At 38.1% G+C, this 17,154-nt stretch overlaps 1 protein-coding gene across 1 annotated transcript in view; it reads right to left on the bottom strand.

Annotated features, from left to right (window-relative positions):
• The window catches only part of KIF20B (kinesin family member 20B), a gene marked incomplete at its 5' end in the record, with an annotated part of 69,238 nt that extends 59,510 nt beyond the window's left edge, over positions 1-9,728 (bottom strand). Inside the window, 5 exons of the mRNA XM_079712601.1 lie at positions 1,297-1,481; positions 2,400-2,538; positions 3,309-3,425; positions 3,527-3,613; positions 9,582-9,728. Of these exons, the coding sequence (XP_079568727.1) occupies positions 1,297-1,481; positions 2,400-2,538; positions 3,309-3,425; positions 3,527-3,613; positions 9,582-9,728 (675 nt within the window). The remainder of the gene's footprint in view (positions 1-1,296; positions 1,482-2,399; positions 2,539-3,308; positions 3,426-3,526; positions 3,614-9,581) is intronic.
• Positions 9,729-17,154: the final 7,426 nt, after the last annotated feature.

Below are 17,154 nucleotides of genomic sequence, written 5' to 3'. Positions count from 1 at the left end.
TTTTTTAAAGTTCTCACTCTTAGTATAGTATTGCCAAATTGCTTTGGAGAGACACATTTTACAATCAATATATGAAAGTGAAAGTGTGTATCTCACATCGTACACCTGAAACTTCTATAATATTGTACATCGACTATGCCTCAATAAAAAGAACTTTTAAAAAAAGTGCATATCTCAAGTTTTTAAAATTTTAATAATTTCATAGGCAAAATAATATTTTGTTTTAACTAGGTAACTTGTTAGGGAAAGTTTTTTTCATTATTAATGACTTTAATTTCCTCTATGAATTATCCATGCAATTATCCACCAATCTCCATAAATTTTTTTGAAATACTCATTATTTTACTTGCAGAGACCATGATCATGGATTCTGAACTTTGCTCTCCACTGAGCAACAATATTTTACTACCTTGAAACACTGATTTCTAAATTACTTTAAGAAGAAAATCCCCATCAGTGTTTTGAATATATTTATAAAGACTGTTAATAGTTTTTAACAGTTTTAAATAGATAAATATCTGAAAGCATAACACAAAATCCACAAGGCAAAGAAGGAATAGACAAGTATACTTTATAAAACATTTTTTTAAATAAAAAACCATTAAAAAGAAGAAAGAAAAGAGGAAAAAACATAACCTAACAGATAAGACACGTGAATTAAGGTAGTAAGAGATTTACGACATGTTAAATGAAAGAGCAAGTTACAGAATGTCTGTATAATAAAATCTCATTTTTGTTAAAAAAAAAAATAGACCATATCCTACATATAGAGAAAAAGATATGAAGATATATGCAACTATATATGACTATGTTTGTGTGTGTATATATAGACACATACAGAAAGCTCTGTACATAGATTTTTTTGTGTGTACAGAGAGAAAAAGATCAAAAAGGATATGTTCATATCTGCTGATATTGGTTTTCTCTTCAGGAATGGAATTATAGGAAATTTTCACTTTTATTTTTCACATCCTCTTGTTTAGATTTTGTGTATACATATTACTTTTACAATTAAAAAAAAGAATTTTAAAAAATCATTATATAGAAAGTTGCTGTTTCTACAGCAACCAAAAAAGATTTAAGAACCATTTACATTTGTATTGTTTAAACATTTCTGCTGTTTGTACAGTATGAAATAAGAAGAGATGACTTCAAAAAAGCTTTTAATACTTTTCTCAAAAAGAAAAGACAATAGCCACAAGCACCACAAAACAGTCCAATACAGGCTGAAACAAACTAAAGAGCTACTCAAAGGTCAGGATTATGTATATTTTACATACTAAAATACTCCCATACCTCTTTAATTTGTCGAAGCAATGCACTTTTGCTAGCTACTTCTTCTTTCTCTTGGTCTGGTGATAAACGTAAGTATTCTCTGGACCTATGTGGTTTAAGGGTCATCTTTGTACACAGTCTTTCCTGAAGACTATCAAATAATACATTCAAAGTTCGAGGTAGAATGCCAATATTTTCTTCTGTGCCTATGAAAAGAATTTTTGTTTTATACTCTTAGAGTACAAGAAAAGAGGAAAAAAACATTCTTGAACTACCAAGGCTCCTTTTATACCACTAACAGGCAAGAGTAAAAAGCTGAGACAAAAGTGAGAGAAGTTGAAGGATTACTCGGTTTTCCATCATTTTGGTCTTCACTGTATAATTGACATTTTATCAACTATTATTCTGATGCAAAACCTGAAATTTTACATTCAGATCAGGCTTTAAGATTGGCTATCATTCATTATCACAAAGTATAAAAGTAAAATAAAATATAAAGTGTTTCCCTGGTTATCCATGCTTAGTTCCCTATGTCACATCAACCCTTTTTCTAAGGTTTTTTTAAAATTTACTTATTTATTTATTTTTGGCTGCGTTGGGTCTTCGTTGCTGCACACGGGCTTTCTCTAGTTGCTACAAGCGGGGGCTACTCTTCGCTGTGGTGCGTGGGCTTCTCATTGAAGTGGCTTCTCTTGCTGCAGAGCATGGGCTCTAGGTGCATGGGCTTCCTTAGTTCTGGCACACTGGCTCAGTAGTTGTGGCTCACGGGCTCTTGAGAGCAGCCTCAGTAGTTGTGGCACACAGGGTTAGCTGCTTCGTGGCATGTGGGATCTTCCCAGACCAGAGCTTGAAGCTGTGTCCCCTGCATTGGCAGGCGGATTCTTAACCACTGCACCACCAGGGAAGCCCCCTTCTGAATTTCTATCATCATGTAATTCTCTACATATGGGTAAAGTAGTCGATCTGAATTAAAAGCCATTGGCAATACACATTCAATATGCTATTACTATTAAAAATGGAGCAAATGTGCTAGGCAATGGAAACATAACTATAAGAAGTATTATGAAAATGAGTACATTATTAGTGCCTCTTTTTTCCTTTCTAGCAAAAATAAAACTATTTACCTTGAAATGTATAAGTTTTTCCTGAATTGGTTAGCCCATAAGTAAAAATCAGCCGACTCTGTCCTTTCAAGAGGTCTTTAACTGGCTGTAGAATGCAACCCTGGAAGAATTCCTTCTGTGTAGTTTCTGCGCCAAAAACCTAAACAAGCATTTAAAAAATAAAATCTTTTTAGAATATTCAAGTTAATATTCACAATGAGTTCTACCCTTTCATGTTTTTAATATTTAAAAGATTTGTCCTACAAGATTCATTCTTAAAATAGTTGCCATATCCCCAATTCCCACAAATACACCTGCTAGTTTAACTACTTTCAGAAAGCTTTCAGGATAGAAATCTGACTCAACCAATAACTTTTTTTTTTTTTTTTTTTGGCTGTGTTGGGTCTTTGTTTCTATGCGAGGGCTTTCTCTAGTTGTGGCAAGTGGGGGCCACTCTTCATCGCGGTGCGCGGGCCTTTCACTGTTGCTTCCTCTCTTGTTGCGGAGCACAGGCTCCAGACGCGCAGGCTCAGTAGTTGTGGCTCACGGGCCCAGTTGCTCCGCGGCGTGTGGGATCTTCCCAGACCAGGGCTCGAACCCGTGTCCCCTGCACTGGCAGGCAGATTCTCAACCACTGCGCCATCAGGGAAGCCCCCAACCAATAACTTTTCATGTAGATTTTGAAAAGGATACTTCCCTCCACCAAAAAAAGATTGCAAGAACTCTACAAAGATTTTCTCACTTCCAATTATATATGTACACACCTGAAATTTGAGTCCTACCATTAAGAAAAAAATACCAGTACCTAAGATCTAAGTTTCATAAGCACAAGATGTATATAGTTCATTATATACAATTAGGTAGCAATTTAGCCCAAGCCAAGTTTCTTTTCCTGAAAAGAAAAATCTTCCATTTCACATGGGTACCTACCTTGGAAAAACTGAATGTCTGTGCCATCTGCCCAGAGCTTTTCTCACTTAAGCGACCAAGGATACTTTGAGGATCCTTCAGCACAATGGTCTGTGAATCCAGAATATACACGCAGGCCTAGAACACAAATAAATAAATAAAAACTAACAATAAGTAAATTAAAACAATGGTATTTTGCCCATTTAATGGAAGTAAAACATATTAAATTCAACACAAACCTCAGACTCATGTTCTTTTTCTGACTGTGTGAATGGTCTTAGTCGAAGACAAACCTGGAGATAATCTTTGGATTCCAAACTGTTTGCCTTAAAAGGAGAAAATATTTAAAAAATGAAAAATATGGCTTTTCAGAGATCATCTTTCTTTAAAGTGGCTGATTGCTATAAAACAATCTGAGATTATACAAAACCTCTAAGCAAACAGTGACTCTTCTGTTTTTAACCATTTTATATGTTTAAAGAAAAACAAATCTGTTTCTAAAAAAACAAAAATACCACAAAAGACTCAATTTCCTCTGTCTTCTATATTTATACTTGAAGTTTACAATATGCTTCTTTGCCATAAGATCCTAACCTTTAAAACCAATACAGCAATCCCTATCAAACTACCACTGGCATTTTTCACAGAACTAGAACAAAAAATTTCAAAATTTGTTTGGAAAAACAAAAGATCCTGAATAGCCAAAGCAATCTTGAGAACGAAAAACGGAGCTGGAGGAATCAGCCTCCCTGACTTCAGACTATACTACAAAGCTACAGTAATCAAGACAGTATGGTACTGGCACAAAAACAGAAAGATAGATCAATGGAACAGGATAGAAAACCCAGAGATAAACCCACGCACATATGGTCAACTTATCTTTGATAAAGGAGGCAGCAATGTACAGTGGAGAAAGGACAGCCTCTTCAATAAGTGGTGCTGGGAAAACTGGACAGGTACGTGTAAAAGTATGAGATTAGATCACTCCCTAACACCATACACAAAAATAAGCTCAAAATGGATTAAAGACCTAAATGTAAGGTCAGAAACTATCAAACTCTTAGAGGAAAACATAGGCAGAACACTCTATGACATAAATCACAACAAGATCCTTTTTGACCCACCTCCAAGAGAAATGGAAATAAAAACAAAAATAAACAAATGGGACCTAATGAAACTTCTCCAAAGCTTTTGCACAGCAAAGGAAACCATAAACAAGACCAAAAGACAACCCTCAGAATGGGAGAAAATATTTGCAAATGAAGCAACTGACAAAGGATTAATCTCCAAAATTTACAAGCAGCTCATGCAGCTCAATATCAAAAAAAAAAAACAACCCAATCCAAAAATGGGCAGAAGACCTAAATAGACATTTCTCCAAAGAAGATATACAGACTGCCAACAAACACATGAAAGAATGCTCAACATCATTAATCATTAGAGAATTGCAAATCAAAACTACAATGAGATATCATCTCACACCAGTCAGAACGGCCATCATCAAAAAATCTAGAAACAATAAATGCTGGAGAGGGTGTGGGAAAAGGGAACACTCTTGCACTGCTGGTGGGAATGTGAATTGGTACAGCCACTATGGAGAACAGTATGGAGGTTCCTTAAAAAACTACAAATAGAACTACCATATGACCCAGCAATCCCACTACTGGGCATATACCCTGAGAAAACCATATTTCAAAAAGAGTCATGTACCAAAATGTTCATTGCAGCTCTATTTACAATAGCCCGGAGATGGAAACAACCTAAGTGTCCATCATCCGATGAATGGATAAAGAAGATGTGGCACATATATACAATGGAATATTACTCAGCCATAAAAGAAACGAAATTGAGCTATTTGTAATGAGGTGGATACACCTAGAGTCTGTCATACAGAGTGAAGTAAGTCAGAAAGAGAAAGACAAGTACCGTATGCTAACCCGTATATATGGAATTTAAGAAAAAAAAAATGTCATGAAGAACCTAGGGGTTAAACAGGAATAAAGACACAGATCTACTTGAGAATGGACTTGAGGATATGGGGAGGGGGAAGGGTAAGCTGTGATAAAGCAAGAGAGAGGCATGGACATATATATATACTACCAAACGTAAGGTAGGTAGCTAGTGGGAAGCAGCCACATAGCACAGGGAGATCAGCTTGGTGCTTTGTGACCTACTGGAGGGGTGGGATAGGGAGGGTGGGAGGGAGGGAGACACAAGATGGAAGGGATATGGGAACAGATGTATATGTCTAACTGATTCACTTTGTTATAAAGCAGAAAGTAATACACCAATGTGAAGCAAAAAAACCAAAAACAATACAAATAACAAGGCTCTAAGTCACTAAAACACAGAAGTGTAGAATAAATCACAAGTAACCAGAAGGTTACTGTACCTTCACTGTACCTTCTGCTCATTTTTGCTGTAAACATAAAACTGTTCTAAAAAATAGTCTGTTCAAAAACAAATAAATAAATAAATAGATTGATGACACCAAGTGTTGGTGAGGACGTGGAGAAACTCAACTCTCCTACACTGCTGCTGTGAATATAAAATGCTATTATCACTTGGGAAAAGTTTGATAGTTTCTTAAAAATGATCCAGCCATTCCAATCCTAGGTATTTATCCAAGGGAAAAAAAAATAAAGGAAATATATGTCCATATAAAGATTTGTACACAGAAGTTCCTAGAAGTTTTGTAATAGCCAGAAACTATAAACACAAATGTCCCTCAGCAAGTGAACGGATAAACGGATAAACGAATTGTAGCATATCTAAATAATGGACAATAAAAAGGAATTACCTATTGATACATACAACATGCATAAAACTCAAAATAATTATGCTTAGTAAGAAAAGAGTACATACTTTATGATTACATTTATATAAAGCTCTAGAAGTACAAACTAATGTTTGATCAGCGGTTACTTGGAGGTGTGATGGGAGGGAGGGATTACAAGGAGGCACAAAGAAACTTTTAGGAGTAATGGAAATATTCACTATCTTGACTGTAGTGACAGTCTCACAAGCATATGCATTATGTCAAAACTTGTCAAAGACTATACTTCAAATATGTACAGTTTATTGTATCTTAATTTTACTTCAATAAAGCTGTTAAATATATAATTTACAATAGCATCAAATGTCATGAAATGCTTAAGAATATATTTAACAAAAGATATTGAAGGCTCCTACACTGGCCTTCAACAAAAGAAGTATAAAACATTGCTAAAACCTTAAAGAACTAAATAAATTGAGAAATATACCACAATCATGAATTAAAACTCTCCAATATGGGCTTCCCTGGTGGCACAGTGGTTGGGAGTCCGCCTGCCTATGCAGGGGACACGGGTTCGTGCCCTGGTCCGGGAGGATCCCACATGCCGTGGAGCGGCTGGGCCCGTGAGCCATGGCCGCTGAGCCTGTGCGTCCGGAGCCTGTGCTCCGCGGCGGGAGAGGCCACAGCAGTGAGAGGCCCGCATACCGCAAAAAAAAAAAAAAAAAAACTCTCCAATATTATTAAACTATCAATTCTCTCCAAACTGATTCATAGATTCAATGCAAACCCAGTCAAAAATCCCAGTAGGCTGTTTTGTAGAAACTGGTAAGTCAATTCTAAAATTTATGAATATATTTACAAAGAACCTAGAAAAGGCAAAATATTCCTAAAAAAGAAAAGCAAAGTTAGAGAATTCATACTACCTGATTTCATGTATTATTATAAACCTATAGAAATAGACAGTGAAGTATAGGCATAAGGATAAGCAAATAGGTCAATGAAAGAGAATAATCCAGAAATAGATCCACACATAGATACCCAGCCATTTGATTATCAATAAAGACACCAAAACAATTTAATGGGGAAAAGAAAGTCTCTTCAACACATAATGTTAAAGTAACTAGATAAATGGAGGTTAAAAAAAAAAAAATCAACCAACCAATCAACCTGGATCCCTACATCAACTATACACAAAAACTAATTCAAGATGGATAACAAATATAACCATTAAAACAAAAGCTCTAACCATTTCTAGAAGAAAATGTTTTAAAAAACCTTCACCACCTTGGGCAAAGATTTCTTAGGACTTACAAAAGAAATCACTGTAAAAGAAAAAAAAGTTAAATTAGACTTCTTTAAAATTAAAAACCTCTATTAATCAAGACACTATTGATCTGATAAAGGATATGTATCTACAATGCATGAAGAACTCTCACAAATCAGTAATAAGACAAACAACCTAATTTTTTTAAGTAGGGAAATTATTTGAAGAGACATTTTACAAGAGAAGGTATAGGAATAGCCAAGAAATACTTGAAAAAGTGCTCATTTCGGGAAATGCAGACTAGAACCACAACAAGGTACTACTACACACTCATAAAATTACCAAGGGTTGGCAAAGAGGTGGAAGAACTGGAACCTGCATACGTTGCTGGTGCTGGTACAGTCCCTTTGGAAAACAGTTTCAGTTTTCCTATGAAGTTAAATATGCACTTACCATGTGACCCACAATTACTCCTAAGTATCTACCCAAGAGCAATGAAAACATAAGTTCACAGAGAGGCTTGCACATAAACGTTCACAGAAGCATTATTTATAATGGCCCCAAAATGGAAATCACTCATATGTCCATCAAACTATAAATGGATATGTGGCATATCTGTACAATGAACTACTATTCAGCAATAAAAAGTAACAAATTACTGACACATGGTGCGTGATGGATCTCAGAAACATCGTGCTAAGTAGGGATCAGCAAATTTTTTTGTGTGTAAAGAAACACTTAATATTTTAGGCTCTATAGGCTCTACAGTCTGTCACAACTACTCAACTCTGCCACTCTGTTGCAAAAGCAGACCTAGAAAATAAGTAAACCAGGGCTTCCCTGGTGGCGCAGTGGTTGAGAGTCCGCCTGCCGATGCAGGGGACGCGGGTTCGTGCCCCGGTCTGGGAGGATCCCACGTGCCGCGGAGCGGCTGGGCCCGTGAGCCATGGCCGTTGGGCCTGCGCGTCCGGAGCCTGTGCTCCGCGACGGGAGAGGCCACAGCGGTGAGAGGCCCACATACCGCAAAAAAAACAAAAAAAACAAAAAAAAAAAAAAAGAAAATAAGTAAACCAATGAATATGACTTGTGATATTTGAATTTCATATAATTTTTACATCATGAAACATGATTTTTCTTTTGATTCTTTTTCTTCAACCATTTAAAAATATAAAAACCATTCTTAGCTTGTAAGCAATACAAAAACAGGAAATACAAAACCAGGCCATTATTTACCAACCCTTGTATTATGTGAAGGAAGGCACACACAAAAGTCTAGTAATGTATAATTCCATTTATACACCAAGAGGCATTTATCCCTTCCTCTCTTCTTTATCTATGATTAAATGAGCTAAAGTAAAAGAGCCTAGCACATGATGGGTATTAAATAATTATTATCATTTTATCTATGTTTCCTATACTCCTCTTTCCCCCTCCATCTTTCTTTATAAAATGGGTTAGTCCATCTCTCTAAGATATCGAAATTAATAATCTAATCTGTAATAAATAGAATATAAATGGATTGAAAGTAAATGTATAAGAAAAAGTCTATAAACACAGCAAACAGTGACAGTAGGTAGGGTAGTAGAAAGACTTATTTCTTAAACACTACTAAGTTAATTTTTTTTAATCTGCATTATTTTTTAAACTAAGGCCTGAAATTCCTAGCAGCATAGTTGAATATTTTACATTTCTGAGGGAACCACAGCAGTACCTGACACATGTTGAACACCACAAACTATTAGCTTGAAAAAGTTCAGTTTCAACCTTAGATCACACTATCTCTTTTGATGATGTCATATCTTAGTGAAGCTGGATTTTCCAGTGGTGGTTGTGATAAAAAGCAAGTACGACCCCAAAACAATGAAGAACAGGAAATGCAGGTGGCAGTGTCTAATTTGATTCCAAAGCTTGAGAAGTTGTGCAGCACCCAAAATGCACACATAGCCCATTAGTAAGTAACCGTGGTTATTGAAAACTAATATTTAAAAATTTCATAAGTTATTTTTTCTCAAATGGCTACTAGGTCAGGGCATAAATAGTCATTAAGATGTCTCCACCTACTATGTGAAAAGGAACTGTTATGTATTTAGGGCACCATGAAAAAATTGCTGAGATAGAAGTTTGCCTTAAAGCTACAAAGTTTGGAAAGCTCTGCTCTAGTTGTACCTGTCCACAAGTGTGTGTGTGTGTATGTGTGTGTTTGCCCATTTGCTCTCAATCATGATAATCAACATAATACTTTTCTTGTACTTACCTCAGTGCTTGAAGCAACTAAGGAAAATTCGCGAGAGAGGTCAAGCTTAATGCCATCAAAATTTATTTCCGAAGGCCTTGCAACTGGGTCAGCACTGAAAACATAAGATGGTCTAGGCACCCCATCTTGATTTACATTAGATTCCATTCTGCAAGAATAACAGTAACTTCCTTAGATAACCTTAATAAATCAGCATATAAGCTATCCATAGTTTATAAAGTCTGTGAGTCCAGCCCACTACTTCTTGCCATGTAACTACATTTCCAAAAGGAAAACATTAGACTATTTCATCTATAACATGATGACGCATGGAAAAGACAAAAGACAATTATTTACAGATTTAAATCAAATAATACTGGATACAGCCTACCACTACTATTCATGTGCTGCAACCAAAGAGATTTCATGAGTAAAGGTAACCCATAAAGTAAGAGAATATAAAACATTCAGACTCTGCCTGAAATCCTCTCAGAAATCAAACAGTAAGGGCGGAGTAAATTATAACCTTGTGTTATTTTAGTTATTTAGTGTCTTCTGGACAATTACTTTCAACTGAATTCTTCCAAATAATGCAAGTAAAAACTGAAATAACGTATGTGAACATATTCAAAACAGTACCTGATACATCACAGGTCTTAAAAATTAAGGTGAACATGGAATAATGCATCAGTAAACTATTACAACTAAATTAAACATCAAGTCACTAAATTTAAAGGTAAACTTAGGGGTAACCTTCACTGATAAAATATTAACATTAAAATATTTACTGAGAACCTACTAGGTGAACAATACCAGGGAGAAATGGAGAGCGCACTCTATTCTTTGAATATTATGAAATATTCAGAACAGTGACTGCCCACTAGAGTTCCTGGTTCAGGAAGGTATTTAGTAATGGGCAACCATGGGGGTTAAATAAATGAGCCAAAGATGGCCCCTGTATACTGGCCCTGCATTACTTCTTCACAGCAGGCCAAGATCATTAGTTCAAAAACCCACTGAGGTGTCAAACTCAAAGTTTTACACACCTGTTTGCTTTACATATAGCCAAAATAAGCTCATTTTCAGCCATGTAGAGCCCAACTGGTTCCCATATCCCAAGAAACTGCACCCAACCATCTGCTAGCCACAGATAAAATCTAGGACTATAAGACCCCAAGCCACTGCTACCCTTTGGAGTTCTCTGACATAGTGACTCCCTACTGAGCTACTGAGCAATATCACTTACACAGAGCTCCCTCTCCTATGACCCCCACCCCTCCCCAATTCCCTTACCCTCTTCCCCATCTAGGTGACTGGCCCTTCACTCTAGTCTCTCTGGAAAGTCTCATGCTGTGGGCAACTTCCCAAGCATGCAAAGTGCCTGTCAAAGTGCTACCCCAGTAAAGCTCCTCATATGTTACTGCCACCTTGAGGTGTATCTTTTTCCTTGATCAGTCCTGAAACCCCCAAATTCAGTACAACAGGGCTGCTTTTGGTTTTGTTTTTCCTAAATTGCAAAAAGAGTTAAAGAAATTACACATTTACCTTCAACAAAACCCAGCAAACTACAAGATCACCTAATCATACAATTAAGTAAGTTTAATATCTTTATTGCTTTTTTAATTGTATAATCAGTGATGTAATCAAAATGAGAAAATTACTTAAATGCAGTTTGATAGAGTATTTCAAACATGCAATTTATGGGTGAAAATTAAGAAAAAAGGTATCTGATAGAATAAAAAATAATCACTGATCTAGAATATGGGAGAAAAGTGTGCAAAAATATGAAAGTACTGGCTTGACATTTCATAACTCAAATTTCAGAGAAATGCCCAGGAAACTGGAAGGTAAGCTTCAATCTTTACCTTCAATTAATTTTTGGTTAAAAAAAAACACATTGATAAATCTTTTATGAAATTACTAAGTTAAAAAGAATATTGTACCTCCTTAAAAAAGTAAGGTTACAGTAGTTTGTACATGCTCATATGTTCAGTTTTCAATGACTAAACTGCCTCTTAACAATTATAAAATTAATGAGATGTACTATCACTTCCTGTACTTTTAGTTAACTTCTACTTATGTGTGGCCTCCCTAACTAGACTAGGAACTTCTTGAGGGCAAGGACCTTGTCTTATACTACTCTGTATCCCCTACAACAAATTCAGAGATTTATGTAGTGATAAAAACTCCCTGCTATAGTGGCTTAATAATAATAAATAAAATCCTCTCTGCAAAAAAAAAAAAAAAAAATTGGTCTTACTCTTTTCTGATATTATCTTTAGCAACAGCAAGGTTCAAGACCTCCTTTCTCATTTCGGAAAGCTGTTCCCACGACCGAGAAACAGCATCTTTTATCTTCTCTCCAGTGAGATTTCATGGTTGAAGACTGACAAAAAATAAAATCTGTTACTGAATGACGTTTCTGAATGTCATCCACAAAATATAGACTCAAAAAAAGTCTTCACAACTGATGAGTCCTTTACATTATTTTGCAAGCTGAAGTCTCAGGTCTTGGACATCTAATAAAAAGTACACACTGTTATGCTGCTTCGGGGTGAACATGCTACCTTGTTTTAAGAACAAAAACAAACCTGAGGTTGATCACCTTGGGGATTAAAAACAAGCTCACCTATAAGGCATGACCTTTTGTCAATTAGTCCTTCAGTAAGGAATATTAAAGAGCTGCACCAGGCAGGAATCACTGAGCCAAAAAGTAGAACGAGATGGAGGAAACCTCCCAAACTGGAGGATGACAGCAGTCATTGCACTCGTCACACACACCCCCTTCCGCTTGGCACTGCAAAGCCCAAGAAGGGCGAGCCCCGGGCACCGGCAGCAGCCTGTAAAATAACTGCACAGACGGCCACCACAGGGCCCCCATCCCTCCCAAATAACAGCACGTCACTTGCCGAGCAAACTGCTCACCTTAGGGATTCAGGACACCAGATCTGGCAATGGACGCCTGATCCTCAACACTAACGGCAGCAACGATAAAAATATTAATGATTGCAAATACTTAGTGCCTACTATACACCGGCACTTTCTAACAGGTTTACATATTATCATTTTATCTTCATAAGAGCCCGAAGAGGTAGGTTCTATTATTACCCGCTCTTGCAGATGAGGAAACTGGCCCAGAAAGATTAAAGACGTTGCCTTGCGTCACACAGCCAATAAGCGGCGGAGACCAGATTTAAACCCTAACGCGAGTACAACGGCTCAACCCCCCAGAGCGCACCCGGTGGCCCAGGCGTCTTCATTGCTCCGCAACCCAGTTCCTGAGAGTAACCTCAGGGGTGTCCCGAGCCCCGTTGGAAGGTGCTCACACTGGCTGAGACCTTTCTTCACCTCACCTGGTACGTGCGCAGTCCCCCACCTCCTTCCGCGTACCCTCACTTGCAAACGTTGCCCCGCCGGCCCAACCTGGGAGCAGCACCACGTTATTTTCGTTTTCAAATTCAAACGGAACGCTGGGAGTGGGCGGAGCTTCCGGAACGACGCTCCGGAGCGCCGCCGTCTAGAGCTGTGGGCTTCCCACCCGCTCCCGGGAGAAGCTTTCAAATTTGGGGGCGGGTCTCGGAATGCCGGGCGACCAATGGGCGGAAGCGGCCTCGTGAGCGGCCAGTGGGCGGAGCTTCCCTGGGGCTCTGCTTGCGGGGCTGGTTAGGGCGCTGCCTTGGGGCTGCGGTGGGTGCCACCTTCTGTTGGCGGCGGCGCGGATCTCGGATTCCATCCTGGAGACAATAAAGACGTGGCGGAGGCCCCGAGGTGAGGTAGCTGCCACACTTAGCCCCGCGACTACACTAGGGACCAGCCAACGGATGGCGGGCCTTGTCCTTGCGGGCCGGAATAGGCTCCGCATCGGGAGAGTCACTTAGAATGGCCGCTGCCCGCACTCGGAGGGTCACTTTCTTCGCTGCATGATCCTACCTGTCGTCCACAGCGGCCCTCGTGGACGAGATACATTTTTCCCAGAAAAGATTTTCAAAAGCATTCTTTCTCTTTTTGTTTTTTTGTTTTTGCCATTCTGAAAATATAATGCAACTACCGGCGTGAGGCGCTGTGCTGTGACAGTCTATCTTCCATGCATAGGCAAGGTTTTTGCAGTGCCCGAAATGTAAGTGCCAGTACATCTTATCTGCTTCTTTTCAAGTGATCCTCTTCTTTTGATGCGGTGTTATTACAGTCATATGACAAGTATTTACTACTTAGGCCATCTCTCCCTGCTGTACTTCATTTTAAAGAAAAGTAACTGCTGACGTTAATTGAGCATTTACCTTGTGCCAGTCATGGTGCTAAGCATTTAAAACTGATTGTCGTACTGATCCTGAGAACAACCCTGTGAGGTAGGTACTGTTATTATGCCCCTTTTATAGGTTTCGACGAAACTGAGTTCATATGATTAAGTAATTTGCTCAAAGGCATACAGCTATTAATGGTGGAACTGGGATTTTAAACTCAGCTGAATGACTTCAAGACCCACCCTCTCACATGTGATCTTATTTTTGACTCTTACTTTGTTAGTAGCATTTGTAGTATAGTACCTGGTTTGATGAGCTTACTGTCTTCCTTTTCTTATTCTATATTTATATTTCCCATAACCTCCCCCTTCCTTCTCTAACTTCCCACTGCCTCCTTATTCAGTTTGCCTTCTTTATCCACAAAAAAATCATATTTGTGGTGAGCCAGTTTGGAGTAGAGAAGAGGATGCAGGACCAGGAGTAAAAATGAACAGAGAAAGTAGGTGTGAAAGGGAAGAAAGGAGGGAAGATAGAATAAAACCGTGTTTTACTGTTCCGGCTGGAACTTAAGTCTTTAGGGGCCTCTGTGTCAAAGTCTCCATTTCTCCTTCAGGCACTTCTACCCCTAAATCTGCCATTCCTGCCGTACCTCATAATGCCTTTATTGCTTTTACTAGCTGTTACTGATTTCCAGCTCCAGGTGCTACATTTATTTATGTTCAACAGATATTTATTGAAAACCTTCTATGTGCCAAACACTAGGCTAGGAGTCAGTTGAAACAGTGGAGGAGAGCTAGCAAAACAAACCCTAACCCTCCAGGAGCTTATATTCTAATAATTGAGAAAAAATTGCAAAGACAAATAATTGAGAAATTACAACTGTACTGAGTGGTTTGAAAGAAATGTTTAGAGCTGTAAGACTAGGTCACAGGGGAACCTGAGCAAATAATGTTTGATCTGGATCTCCAAGGGTCATTTGGCATTAACTAGGTTTAAAAAAGAGAGGAGTAAGCACTCCAGGCATAAGGAATGTAATACCAGGCACAGGGGCAGGATAAATACTATACAAAATCCAATGGATTCTCTGTCTTATTTTATTCTAGCTCCCAGAAGCATTCCACACAGTTTGTTTCATCCACACAGTTAAATGTTTCAGCCTTGAAACCACTTGGCCTCTGGGTCAGCAAAAGGTCATTCTTTCCTTGTTTCCTCTTAACCTTACTAGCTGCCCAGCTTAGTCTCCTTTTCTGTCTCTTCTGCCTAAACTCTAAATTATGGGAATCCTCAGAGCTTGGCTTTGAGCTTCTCCTCTCCCCCACCTTTTTCTCTCCTCTACAGTATTCCTCTTGGCAAACTCATCAACTCCCATGGATTTAAATATCTTTATACTGATAACTCCTAAATTCCTTATCCTTCCCAGACCTCTCCTCTGAACTTCAACCAAATGCAAATATCTCATTATCCACTTACCATCTCCACTTGGATATATAACAGACATCTCTAACTTAACATATTCAGTATGGGACCTTGATTTTTCATTCCAAAACTTAAAGCCTCTCCTCCCAAATCTCTGTCTCAGTAATGACACCACCATGTATCCACCCAGTTACTCATGAGAAAGAATCATTTTTGAGTCCTCCTTTTCCCTCACCACTCTCATCCAGCTCATAAATGTATCTGTTGTACTTTTGTGTTATAAGTGAAACAAATACTCCTTTCTCTTTTCATTGCTCTGACCACTGCAGCCTCCCATCTGGTCTACCTGCTTCAGGCCCTGTTCTCCATTCTTTACAGGGCAACGAAACCAATCTTAAAATGGAAATGATCATGTCAGCCCCTAGCTTAAAGCCCTTCAATGAATTTTTAGAATAAAATATTTATATGGTTCAGTGAAGAAAAGGTGCAAAAGAATATGCAAAGTATGCTAACTTTTGTGTAAGCAAGAAGGAGAAATGAGAGTCTACATACTTTACGTATACCACACACCCATTTTTGGCCTATTTTTGAAGATAGAAATACAAAAACTATAAAACAGAAAATTAGTTGAAAATGGTTATCTATAGGGGATGGGAATATTTTGCAAGGATTAGTGATGGGAGTGTGGCTCTCTGAATAAACTTCTTTTTAAAAAAAGAGGACTTCCCTGGTGGCGTGGTGGTTAAGAATCCGCCTGCCAATGCAGGGGACATGGGTTCGATCCCTGGTCCGGGAAGATCCCACATGCCTCAAAGCAGCTAAGCCCATGTACCACAACTACTGAGCCTGTGCTCTAGAGCCCGCAAGCCACAACTACTGAGCCCATGTGCCACAACTACTGAAGCCCGTGTGCCTAGACCCTGTGCTCCAAAACAAGAGAAGCCACTGCAATGAGAAGCCCAAGCACTGCAACGAAGAGTAGCCCCTGCTCGCCGCAACTAGAGAAAGCCCACGTACAGCAACGAAGACCCAATGCAGTCAAAATAAATAAAATAAATTTTTAAAAAAGTTTTGCCTTTTCAAAAAATTAAATCTAAAACAATGGAAATATAAGCAAGCCCTAAAATTTAACACAAAGAAAGAGATGAACTTACCTGTATATCAAATTGTCAGCATAGCCACACGGAGAAAAAGAACTTGTTCAATTAACTTGAGTGTAGTACTCTATATACTGGAGTTAGGAGTTGTGGGATCCAATGTAAGAGCAAAAGAAATGCAGAGCAAAAGAAATGCAAAGAAATCAATAACTTGGTTTAGTAGGTTTGATGTTGAAAGTGGTATTGGTTTAGTAATTTTGAATCTATTATACATGTGTTATAGGAAAAAGCAAAGGAGTAAATATATTCACGTTGTTTGGTACCAGGGTTCTCACTGTGGGAGAAGGGAAATAACAAATATGAGAGATTAATAGGGTCATTTCAAAAGGACACTGGATCTGGCCTAAAGGGGCTTCCACTAACCATGCTTGGAACAATTTGAACATCAAAAAGAATAAGAATAATGATGGTAATAGATTAAAACAGGTTTAATTTTTTAAGTCCTCTTCGTTAGGGGGTGGATGGGGGAGAAAAGGACTAACAATGAAAAGCTCTTCTTTACACAAGAATGCCAGTTAATGAATGCAAAAAGAATAATAAAATATTCTCCATATTGCAACTCCCATTGTAAAAATTGACATAGATAAAGCTTATCAAAGATTACTAAAACAATGGATAAAGGATGCTAAACCATTGGCTAAAAGGTTGTTTGGGAGCAGGATATTAACACTATCTCAAAGAATCACCCTAGAGATTAACTCTTGATTAGGGGAAAAGGTAACTTTACAATATAGAGATTTATTTATGAGACATACCTTAATCAAGTGAGGAAACAACATC

Source organism: Hyperoodon ampullatus (genome assembly GCF_949752795.1).
Source record: "Hyperoodon ampullatus genome assembly, chromosome: 1".
NCBI classification, from domain to species: domain Eukaryota; kingdom Metazoa; phylum Chordata; class Mammalia; order Artiodactyla; family Ziphiidae; genus Hyperoodon; species Hyperoodon ampullatus.
This window is presented reverse-complemented; position numbering and strand designations above follow the sequence as displayed.